At 45.5% G+C, this 12,500-nt stretch overlaps 1 protein-coding gene across 4 annotated transcripts in view; it reads right to left on the bottom strand.

The window, feature by feature from the left end:
- CGNL1 (cingulin like 1) overlaps window positions 1-12,500 on the bottom strand; it is a 163,720-nt gene that overhangs the window by 70,304 nt on the left and 80,916 nt on the right. For all 4 annotated transcript variants that reach the window (XM_081229529.1, XM_081229530.1, XM_081229531.1 and 1 more), the window contains one exon: window positions 8,599-8,811. In XM_081229529.1, coding sequence (XP_081085655.1) covers window positions 8,599-8,811 — 213 coding nt within the window. The remainder of the gene's footprint in view (window positions 1-8,598; window positions 8,812-12,500) is intronic.

Here is a 12,500-nt window from a genome sequence, read left to right as displayed (position 1 = left end):
TAATACTGCCAAGTTTTTCCACCAAGTAGAAATCTACTTAATGATCTTGGCAAGTCTTTAGAAAAATATTCATCAGGCAGAATTCAGAGGGTCAGAAAGAATACAGCAGATCAGAAAAAATACAACACAGACTGAGTAGGATTTCTAATAACAAAGTTAATGCAGTTTTCCTTTCACCTGTTAAAGATTCAACTATTTGCAATATTATAGTGGCTGCAATCATCCTTGGCTATTTAAAATAGCCCCTCTGCTTACACTGCCCAGTTCTGTGGGCATATCCACACCTGGAAATGCACCTGGTTCCTGGCCCTCAGTGAGTGACCACCACTCCTGCCTTGCTCACACTTTTGGACTGTGGGTGGTGTCCATGGATGGTTCGGAGATCTCAGAACATTTGTTCCATTTGGGGAGACAGGCAAGCACCTTACTAGGTTATTCACTCTACTTCTATAAATGTCTAAAGGTATTTCTAGCACTAAGACACTGGAACAGCCTTGTTAGAAAACAAAACTTTCCGCCTACAAACCTCACCACCAACAGACCATGCTTTCCCCTTCATCCATGATCCCTACCCACACTCCCCTCACCTACTCACTCACAGACACAGTTTACTAATTCAGGGAACCAATGATCAGCAAAGAGCAAAATGTCACAAACAAAATAGGACCCCCCTCAGCCGTAAAAAAAAGAACAAAATAATGCCATTTGCAGCAACATGGATGCAACTAGAGATTATCATACTAAGTGAAGTAAGTCAGAAAGAGAAAAACACCATATAATATCACCTATATATGGAACCTAAAATATGGCAGAAATGAACCTGTCTACGAAACAGAAACAGACTCACAGACATAGAGAACAGACTTGTGGCTGCCAAGGGGGAGGGGGGAGGGGGGAAGGGAGAGGGATGGACTGGGAGTTTGGGGTTAGTAGATGCAAACTCTTACGTTTAGAATGGATAAACAATAAGGTCCTACTGTATAGCACAGGGAACTATATACAATCTCCTGGGATAAACCATAATGGAAAAGAATATAAAAAAAGAATGTATATATGTGTATAACTGAGTCACTTTGCTGTGCAGCAGAAATCAGCACAACATTGTAAATCAACTATACTTCAATAAAAAATTTTTTAATTTTTTTAAGAAAATGGGACCCTCCATGACCCCAACTCCCTTCCCCTTCTGCCCTTCAGCAGAGAGAGAGGCCTCACTAAAAATGGAAATAGATTGCTGAAGAGACCCCAGAGAGCTCATGCCTCCATCTAAAGTGGCAGCATGAATACGTCATCCCAGGGCAACGTCCTTACTTTTAAAGACCAGAGCAGACTTTTTGCCACAGAAGGAACCTGCTCTGCTCGTGTTACAGACACACACACACACACACACACACACACACCCGTTTAAAAGTCTTCCGTGATTTCCACTGCTCTTAGGGCAAAGAACAAAATCCTTAAGACGCACACAGGCTGCATGAGCTGGTCCCTACTCTGCTCTCCACTTCCTCTCACTCCAGACTTCCCGTTGTCCCTCACAGCCCAGCTTCACTGGCCTTCATTCAACACCTTGAACAGATTGCACCCCCTCCTTCCACCAAGCCCTGTGCAACATGCTGTTTCCTCTGCCTGGAACATTCTGTGAGTTTTTTGGGTTTTTTTAAAATAAATTTATTTATTTATTTTTGGCTGCATTGGGTCTTCGTTGCTTCGTGTGTGGGCTTTCTCTAGTTGCGGCGAGTGGGGGCTACTCTTTGTTGTGGTGCACAGGCTTCTCATTACGGTGGCTTCTCTCGTTGTGGAGCATGGGCTCTAGGCGCACGGGCTTCAGTAGTTATGGCTCACAGGCTCTAGAGCACAGGCTCAGTAGTTGTGGCGCACGGGCTTAGTTGCTCCGTGGCATGTGGGATCTTCCAGGAACAGGGATCGAACCTGTGTCCCCTGCACTGGCAGGCAGATTCTCAACCACTGCGCCACCAGGGAAGCCCTGTGAGTTTTTTTAAACCCCAGTTAATTCCCATTCATCCTTCAGATCTCCATCCTCATTTTGCTTGAGGAAGCTTCCCCTCCCTCCCTCCATTTCAAAGCGCTTATCACAACTGAATTACACATTTACACACGTGACTGGCTGAACTCTGTCCGTCTCACCCCTCTTGCCCATTTTATCCCCACAACCCAGCACAGTGCCTGGCCCATATGAAATGCTGGAATGGATACTTGCCCAATTAATGAATGACTATGAATGAACTACTTATTGACAGAGAGTCCAAAAACTGTATCAACAATCCATTCCCAACAGCGAGGCGTTGATGCTGACTAGTGGTCGCCCAATCTTCTGCGTTATTTATACCTCGTCCTCTGGGCACTCCTCATACAGGTGGCAAACAGGCAAGAGCTGTCCCCCCCTCCCCGGGGCAGGCTTAAAGCCTGTGTCAGGTGCGGCACAGACAGTGTGACTCACAGACCAGGCTGTTCTGCCGTTCCTCCTGAGGCCAGGACAAGGCTCTTGTACTCCCTTCTCCACCAGGTTTCCACACTTTCTCTTCACACGGCATGTGAGTTCACCGTGATTTTCTGGGTCATCCGAGTGCAAGCCCTGCTGCCACCTCCTCTCTCCCAGGAGCTACAGGAAAACGCCCTCCTGCTCAACGGACACTTACGAGGCCTCAATGCAGTGTCATTAAAACCTGCCCAAGGCCGGCCTCTCTGTGTGAGGATCCTGTCTCCTGCACTGTGACACTCCCCACAGAACTGCAGCAGCTAAATCTGCTCCCCTGAAGTTAGGAGACAGACCCGAAGGAGAGCAGCTCCTTGGAGGCTGTCATCCTAGCGGGAAAGAGGCCTTCCCCATAAATATTTCACTTCATGAGGTCCTACCCTCCAGAAACCTTACCTATAACTGGGACCTAATTGATTTTTTAAATAAACGAAGTCTATTTTAACTCATCGCTCAGGTCAACATTCTTTCTTTGTCTTGCATTTAGACTAAACTTTCTAGCAATTCTAAATGTTAACTCTGGGTTTATTAAGAGGAGTTGGGTACAAAGCCAGCAGGTTGAAGATGGGATAATGTCCAGAAACTCTCAGAGAGGTCCTGGAATGGAATTGTCGTTTTCATGTCCAATTCTCGAGTACTTGGTACGCAAAAGACATGTAGGGGCGTCAAGTTACAGAACAGATGTGATGGTTCTCTCCTGAACGCTGCCCTCGGGAGCCAGAAGCCTTTCCTGATCTCCTGCCCTGCATGTGCCTCAACCACAGCACCTATACCTTCATTCTCATCTTATTTGCACATTTCTCCCCACAAGGCTACAAAAGATCTTCGAAGCTACAAACCATGGTTTGCCTGCCTTGTAACCTCAGTGACTGGCAGTGGTAAAATACACTCAAATATTTGATGGAAAATGAATGGGCACGTCAGGGACTCTTACTCAGTCTTCTACACCCACAGCAAGTGACCTTGGCAGCTCAGATCAAACACCAGGAGTGAAGTGCTGGGATGTCCTGTCTACTGTTCACCAAGGCCCGTAAGAGATTTATCAGGACCCATGCACCTGGGATCAGAGACACAGCAGGTATGCGGCATGTCTGAGGCTTTGATGGAAGGTTCAAAACGAACACCCTAGGATGCCACACCAGGCCTCTTTATTTAGCTACTTTTTAATCAGTACAGAATGCAGAAGAGTAATGTAATTATGAAGAGCCAGCTCTGGGGGGAAAAACTAGAAAGAAAAAAAATGAAAAGTAGAACTTTTTTAACCTTGAATGTTTCCCATTTTACTTTTGCCGACAGAGGGTTCTGAGCCACTCTAGGCACACTTGAATCTGCAGAAAAGGGACATTTTCCTATACCTGGGCACCTGATTACAAACCTGCCGCTTCCCCCGCTCTCAACAGCTGTCCTTCAGAGTAACTTGATTATGTGAAGTTAAAGAGCTGAGGAAATAAGGATTTTTTACAGTTTCCCTCGCTAACCTGCCTCCGCCGGAGAAGACAGAAATGAGATTTTACACTGAATTAGCCTTCTCTTAAGGAAGGCAATTCCATTGATCCTGAGATTAGCACTGGTTTTACCATCTGACCCTCTGCTGACCTTATGCTTTGAAAAGAAATTGTTCACAGATTGGTAGCAAAGAGGGAAGGAAAAATCTACAGATGCTATGAGAAAGGAGCACAAGAGCACATATTCATTTTTACAAGACTGAGCGACATTTCCAAATTATCAGGTGAAACACAAACATAAGGGCATAATTTAAGGACAGTTTTGGAGGGGAAAAAAAAGTTTCAACATCACTGAATTTGAGTAAAATTTCTCTAAGGGTTATATGGAATATAAAATGTGGGCGTAATGTTAGAAAGAATTTACACTATAAAGAGCAGAACAATATAAAAGCACACAGACTCAACATATAAGTATGTAATATGAAAACAGGCTGCTTTTAGAAGTTTCTCAAATGTTTCATTAATTAGGCCAAATACAACGCTTTTCCCCTTGCTTTTCTGTTACTGGTCTTGGCTGCTTCTCCTCAGGTCTCTGCATCTGTGTCCTCCTCTTCTTCCCCCTATCCTAAGCCTGTCTTCTTCTCTCTTCTATTGCTCCACAAGGCTCCAGCCCAAACACACATCTCACCTTCCCACATAACAAGGTGTTGCTTATGCTGTACTCGGTACCCCAAATGTCCTCAGCCTCCATGCTCCATGTCCAAATACCACTCACCTCGCACAACTCCCTCCATGAAATCTTTCTTGGTTTCCACCAGCACAAGCCATCTCCTATCGCTTCATTTGGGGCATTTACTCTTTCCTACTCTGTAATCAGCGGTACCAGGCCCCTGGAAACTGTGAAGTCCAAGAAGCAAGCTCTTAGAGGAGCTGGAATTGGAGCTGAGCCTACTCTCTGAAAAATCTGAAGATGCTGACCACCATCTACACTTCTCTTTTGCTCAAGAACTGGGGACAGGGAGGGGTAGGGATGAAAAGAAGACGCTAGCAGCTATGGACGGTCTTCATTTCACTCCCAGATGACAGTCATGCACATCCCCGCTGACGGTCCATTTCTGCACGTGGATCCCAGCCACTGCCACAGACCCAAGGAGAAAGAGGACATTTCCTTTTCAAAACTGGAAAGAGTATAAAAGAACATAATATAGAAAAAAAGTATGTTGTGGAACAACATTCTATCTATCACGCAGTCTTTTCAAAGACTGTGTGATAGATAGAATCCTCTAACAATGTAAAGACCCCTCCTTCTGTGGGGAGGGAACTGAAGCAGCTTACATAATGCCCTGAACTACCACCGCTCTGAGGGAAGCGACGGTCATTCTGCTGCACAAGGACACCCCGCACCACCAGGGCACTCATGAATTCTCCTCTGTTGAGCAATCAATCTGTTGCTTAAAAGGTGTGGCTGTCTGGGTCTACGAAAACCACTTTTACAGAGTATCTGTTTGCAATACCTATAAAACAGTCTTAATATAATGTGACAGTTTTCACCAAATGTTCTAGTAATTTAAAACTTTTAGTGCTCAAGCTCAGGCCAGAATGAAATATTTGCTATTTGACAATGATAAAATAGCACTGTAGGGATTTTTGGCCCTGATTCAGTGGCAAAAATTAGAAAAACTGATGCTAGGAGGTTGGGCTGCCTCCAAAGTCTTACCAAGGAAATAAACTTTTTAAATAAACTTTTTAATATAATGCAGTTCCTTAAAGAAATGTCAGCTTTTAGTCACAGTGTTGGGTGAGTCCCTCCCCTGAGACAGGAAAAGGCTAAAGGCCAGTGTACAGGACTTCCCTGGTGGCGCAGTGGTTAAGAATCCGCCTGCCAGTGCAGGGGACACGGGTTCGAGCCCTGGTCCAGGAAGATCTCACATGCCACAGAACAACTAAGCCCGTGCGCCACAACTACTGAAGCCCATGCGCCTAGAGCCCGTGCTCCGCAACGAGAAGCCACCGCAATGAGAAGACCGTGCACCTCAACGAAGAGTAGCTCCTGCTCACCACAACTAGAGAAAGCCCACATGTAGCAATGAAGACCCAGTGCAGTCAAAAATAAATTAATTAATTTTTAAAAAAAGAACTTTGGAAAATATATCTCTTATAAAGGCCAGTGTAAAATTTAAGAAACTCTTTACTAAATTAAAAAATTATATTTAATTCACTCTCCTCCAAGTAGTTAATATAATACTACTAAAATTCTATTATATAGTACCGGTATGTAAATAATGTAACAAAAAGGCAGCATCTGTCCATTACATTGACATAATTTTTTTCCATTAAATATGATTCTTCCACATTTGTTTGGAAAACACCTTCAGAAGCAAAAGCTAACAAGGTATTAAAAAACACAATCAGGATCCTCTTTAAGAAACTGCAGGGAAATGCAAAAGCAAGGCAGAGAAATAGCAGAGTTTCCTAAAAGATCTCCCATGTCATCATTGGAGAAAATGGAACAGGAACCACACACCAGAGACTGAAAATCTGGTTAAAAGGGGAACTGATCCTCCGCTTACTTTCACTCATCAGATGCGGCACAGATGTGACTGTGTGTCAGACAGTGGGCTAGGGACAGCCAGAAGGCGACAAAGGGCACACACTGTCGACTACAAATGGCTTGTCACTGGTCTATGTGATTCTTTTTTATCTAATTTGAAGCAATGCTTAAAAGTCAGGAGATCTCAAAATGCAGTAGCCAGGCTTTGCAGGTGGCACAGTGGTTAAGAAACTGTCTGGGGCTTCCCTGGTGGCGCAGTGGTTGGGAGTCCGCCTGCCGATGCAGGGGACACGGGTTCATGTCCCGGTCCGGGAGGATCCCACATGCCGCGGAGCGGCTGGACCTGTGAGCCATGGCCGCTGGGCCTACGCGTCCGGAGCCTGTGCTCCGCAACGGGAGAGGCCACAGCGGTGAGAGGCCCGCGTACCGCAAAAAAAAAAAAAAAAAAAAAAAAAACTGTCTGCCAATGCAGGGCACACGGGTTCAAGCCCTGGTCCGGGAAGATCCCACATGCCATGGAGCAACTAAGCCTGTGCGCCACAACTACTGAGCCTACATGCCACAACTACTGAAGCCCACGTGCCTAGAGCCCATGCTCTGCAACAAGAAGCCACCACAATGAGAAGCCTACGCACCGCAACGAAGAGTAGCTCCCTCGCCGCAACTAGAGAAAAGCCTGTGCACAGCAATGAAAACGCAACGCAGCGAAAAATAAATAAAATTTAAAAACAACAACAACAAAAATGCAGCAGCCTAAGTCTTTACAGATTATCTCATTTCCATACAACAAAGATCCTCTTTCACCTACCATGATTCCCTTCTCCACTTGTAACGTGACAGCAGAGGACCTAGAAACTTCCAATAAAATCTCCTGCATCCCATGTGTGGCATAAGTTTAATTTTCCTTACCGTCAAATCACTATAAACATGCCAAACACCATCCTCAACTACCCTTCAATGAATAAACCATGTTAACTCAACCTTTGATATAAGGTCTGAAGATAATAAAGACATGATGGGTCCAAAGGAAAATTATTTTACTCAGCAGCCTGTTGGCATGTCCCCCATGAAGCAACAGCACATAAAGGCCAAGAGCAAGGACACCAGGCTTCTGCACAGAAAGGAAATCAGGCAGAAAAAAGAGACATGTCCCTGCAAAGCAATGAAAATTAAATCAGTTTCGCTTTTCTCCCTCAAACTAAACCAAATCTCAAAAAAACTAAGATAGGCAAATCAACGTTTTTTTTTTTAACTCTCTGTTATAATAACCCCAAGCAGACTATTTCCCAAACATTTTATTGTTATACAACAAACCCATCTTTCAACTTCTTGTCATTTGCAATTACCGAGCTGTAACTGAAAATCAGTGAGTCACTATGCAGCACAGGGGAGAGGGCCTACCAGCTCTGAGCTGTCACTGTAATCATCACAGAATAAACAAACAATATCAAGAGTTCTTTCTTCATCATCTTTAACCTATATATTGCAGAGACTCTAAACAATTTATACTCTGTAGTTCCCCTCTTCCCCTAAAGATGGCATGATATTTCACAACATTTTCCCCTTCATTTTCCCCTTTTCTTTAACAGCCCACGTGAGGCCCACACCAAAGACCTCAACATAATTTAGAATCTATTTGCAGGAGCCAAGAATTCAATTAAGAGAAAAATTATCTTGCAAGGGTTTGGGCAATTCAGCCCATTAACCCTCTTGTAACTTTGCTGAGAAAAGGACATGAATTGTCTAACAAAAGGTTTCATAAGTCAGAAGGAACAGGCGGGGGCGGGGTGAAGGATTCCAGAAATCTGGGTCCTGTCTGCAACCCCACCCCATTAGCAAAGTCACGCAATGCCTTAGGCCACCGACCTTTAGGAACCCTGGAGGGGTTCACTCCTGGGCTTTCTAAATCTCACCGCACGTAAGAGCTTCTAAACAGGGTCCTTAACAATTTTTAACTTTACAAACTTAAAACGGTCACCAACAGAACTGCTGAGTTTACTGTCTGTGAACAAGGTCTGGATCAATCATCTGATGAAACTGAGTTTCACCCTGTCACGAAAAGGAAGGCAAGCAACGGACACCCCCTCCGCACTCTGGCCGGGACCCACCTTGGTGGCCTCCTCCACGCTCTCCCTCAGGGCCCGCAGCTCGGCGTCGTACTGTTCCTTCAGCCTGTCCATCTCCTGGTCGTGACTGGAAACCTCTTCTTTCAGGGCTCCCTTCAGGGCGGTGAGTTCGCGCTCCCGCTTTCTCAAGAGGTCTTCCTGCTCCTCTTTGGCGATGAGTAGATGTTGAAGGTCCTGCTTTGCCTGCAGAAGCTCCTGGAGGGAGGAAACGCGGGCAGGGAGGTGAGGATGCTGAGCCGCCCTCCACCTCCTCTCGGTCACCGGCACACACGGCCCTACCCTCGCCTGTCCTCCGCACTCTCTCCTCCCGTACACTACACGCTGCTTTAGCCCTTCTCCTCCTCTCCCCTTCCCTTCCTCAGAGGCCACCATCCCCCTTGATTTGACTATCTTAGCTTTTCTGAGATTTAATTTGAGGGAGAAAGGGAAACTGATTTCATTTTCGACGCTCTGAGGGGCCAGGTCTGCTTTTTCCATCTCACGTCACTTCGGTGCAATGGTCTGTAGCCCTTGCTAGTGGCCTTCAGGAGCCGTTGCTTCGTGGGGGGCATGCCGACTTGCTGGCCTCGCTTACTTCACCCCCAGAACCCTGCGGGTAGTCAAACCCTTAACCCACAACCCGAGTCCTCAGGATGCCCCTGCCCCATGCTGAGCAGGCACAATATTCACACGTTCTCCGCCTTCACTGCCTCATAACCTCACTGTTCATGAGCAAAGTCACAAAACTGGGGCAGCAAGTTCCGCTATAAATCGCATCACCTAAACCCAAGTGTGTCCTGCCAAGGCTGGGCATTCCTTTCAGGTCACCATCTCTTGTCAGACCTGCTCAGCTCCCCTCAAGCTGAGGCTCATCCTCCCCGGCGGACACCCCTACTTTGTACTCAGCCAGGACTTGGGCTTGACCACCCAGCTCCTCTCTGGACACCAGGGTTCCTCCCCCCACAAAGCCACTTCACAGACAACAAGCTTTCTCCCCTGCCAGCCTGCTCCAAGTCTTTACTCATCAGCTGTCTTTTTTTCTGTCATTTTGTTCCTTTCTGTTTCCTTGAATCTATGTCCTTTTCCTCAGGGCACAAGGATCCTCTGAGTCAAGGGCAAAAACAAACAAACGAAAAAACAAGCTTTTCCACCAAACGTTTGAAAGTATAATTTCTGTTCACTGCCTCTACTCCTTGACCACCTCGTCACTCCTTACTCTCTTGCAAATGGCTTTTGTTCCTAGTCTGCTAAGCCTGTCCCCTCCAAGGTTGTACTGACCTCTTCATCTCCACATCCAATGGCCTTTTCTCAGTCCTCACTTTTCTCAATCCCTCTTTGATCCTCTTCACCTGTCCCCTTAGAATTCTCCTCTGCCTTGCAGTTCAAAGACACAGCATGCTCCTGTTTTCTTCCCTCGGGCCACTTTTTCTGTGACAATCTTTTCTGGTTTTTCTCTCCCTCTTATTGAAAAGCTAAAATGATCCCCAAGAATGTGACTTTGCATTCTTCATTCTTTTTTGGCAAGCTCATCTAGGTTTTTTTTTTCCCCCGACTTTAAATTCTATATAAATAACTCCCCAAACCTTTACCTCCAACCCTTATCTGAGTCCAGACCTGCGAGGCTCATCCATCTGGATGTCCCTTGGGCACCTATGATTCCGGAGGCTTAAGTTTCTCAGTGAATTCTTCAAGTCCCTTCCTCTCCTCTTCTTTGTTCATTATCCTTGGGAACAGCAGTGCCTGCTCAGGAGCCTGGCAGCAACTTCGATCTCTCTCGTCCTTGTCCCTCACAACCAAAAAGTTAGTTCTGTAACATCTTAGACCCTTTCCCTCACCTCTCTGGTTTAGGCTCTCATCACCTCCAGCCCAGGTGGTTTGCAAGAGCTGCCCAGCGGCTCCCAGCCTCCAGTTTCTCACCTGTAGCCTCTAGGCCATCACCCACACAGCATCCTCTGTCTGGGATGCCCTTCGTCCCTCTCGGTCCCATGTCTCTCTGCCTTTCAGAAAACCTCTCAAGACTCAGATACTGTATGACCTCCTCCACGAAGTCTTCCTTGAATCCCCTTCCTGAATACCCACCACACTTATGCTGTGCTTCTCATAGCACTTAATACTTCTACCGTGCAGTCCTTGTATCTAGATTTTACTTTCCTATCTCTCTTGCTAGATTATCAGCTCCTTGAAAAAAGGACATAGATCTGATGTATATTTCTGATGCATGGATCAATGATATTGGGAGTGGGCCTGTTCTGGACATAAATCAATTAACATGGGCAGTACAGCAGGAGTCTGGAGGTGTCAGAGTTCTAAACTCATCTATTCTTTCACTGGTAGCTTCTAAGTAAATACACATCCTGTCCTCTTGGAGCTCCTGGCGACCTGAAGGAATGGTTGCCACCTGGGACCCGAGGCCTCAGTGATGATACACTACTTTCCATTTAAGAAGTGGGTCACTGATGAGGGGATGAAACTATCTGTATCAATTTAAGAATAACTGACAATGGAATCTCTTTCCTTTACTCTAGGCATGTACATCCATTAAACCAGGGGAGCCTCTGCAATCCCAGGGTAGAGCTGCATTGCACAGACTAAGAATTAGTCCTTCAAGAATCTAGCTAGCAAGCACTAATAAGCTTAGAAGAAACTTCCAGAGACTCATCTAGGCAACTAGAGCAACTCTGGCTCTTCCAAAGCACCAAACACAGAACACATAAGTAAATTTTATGAAAATATATCCCCGTCCTGATATTTGTCAAAGGAGATGCCCTGTGCTTCCCACTGTCCAGTCCCTCCTTAGGGATATTAGAGACACCCGCAAACCCCCCCCCACATCACTGTTGCTATTGGCTATCTCTCTAGGCCTTCCTGGAGCCTCCTGCCAGCTTCTTCACAATTGCCCTTGCGAGCCTACCCCCATTTCCTGCTCTTATTTTCACACATTTCTCAATTGTTTTAACGATAACTCAGTTCCTCTTCCCACACTTATCTTTTCCAGGATATATCTGTGTTTTGCATTGCCTTTTGTGTACTGCCACCAATGCATGTCAAGAACCTGTTTTTATGGTCCATTCTACACCAACATGCTGTTATCTGTGTCTGGGGCTGTTGCTTAAGTGGACTCTGTTGCACAAATCCAATCAGATTATACCTCACCGTATCACTGAGTAGCACTTGAAGCTTTCCAGGGTAGAGACCGAAAGGGATGGGAGATTTCAAAAACTTCACTTCATCACCTCGGTGGCTTTACTTCCAATTATATCAAGCCAAAGAAGTGAGAAAAAACATATAAACCTCAAAATACACGTGTACATCTATTAGAGATGCACATGCCTCTCTGTAGACTCCAATCAAAGCAAACAAAGGAAAACTCTGGGCACTCAGAATCAGTACTTTCAAAACCTATACACATCCAGGCTAGCTGCACACATGAAAGTACAAGAGATAGAGACCTAGTATGGATGTGTATTTGGGGGTGGGTACAGGGTAGGCTAAAAAAATTGACTGTGTTTGGTACTTACTACATAATAAGAATTACGCTAAGCATTTCTAAAAATCATAGGAGATGATTATTATTATTCTCATTCATTTAAAAAACAAAGAACTGGAGCTCCGAGACGCTAAGATGCCTAAGATCACGCAGCTTATAAGTGGTAGAGCTAAGACTGGGACCCAGATTGGATACCAATGCCCGTTCTCTTCACTACACAGCCTCTGCAGGCCTGACGACAAAACTACACACTCAAGAAAGGCTGAGGAGCGGGCAGTTACTCAGTATCTCAGATGCAAATGAACAGTATATTGAGTTCTGCTCAAGTGCTTGTAAGGAGGTCCACCTTTTTAAACTAGAGCAAAGAAACCTGCCCAGAACCTGAAAAGACAAGAAGGAAAGCTGAGAAGAAAAGGAA

This window comes from Mesoplodon bidens, assembly GCF_964165515.1.
Source record: "Mesoplodon bidens genome assembly, chromosome: 3".
In the NCBI taxonomy this organism is placed as follows: Eukaryota; Metazoa; Chordata; class Mammalia; order Artiodactyla; family Ziphiidae; genus Mesoplodon; species Mesoplodon bidens.
The sequence above is the reverse complement of the archived record's forward strand: the minus strand, read 5'-3'. Positions and strand labels throughout refer to the sequence as shown.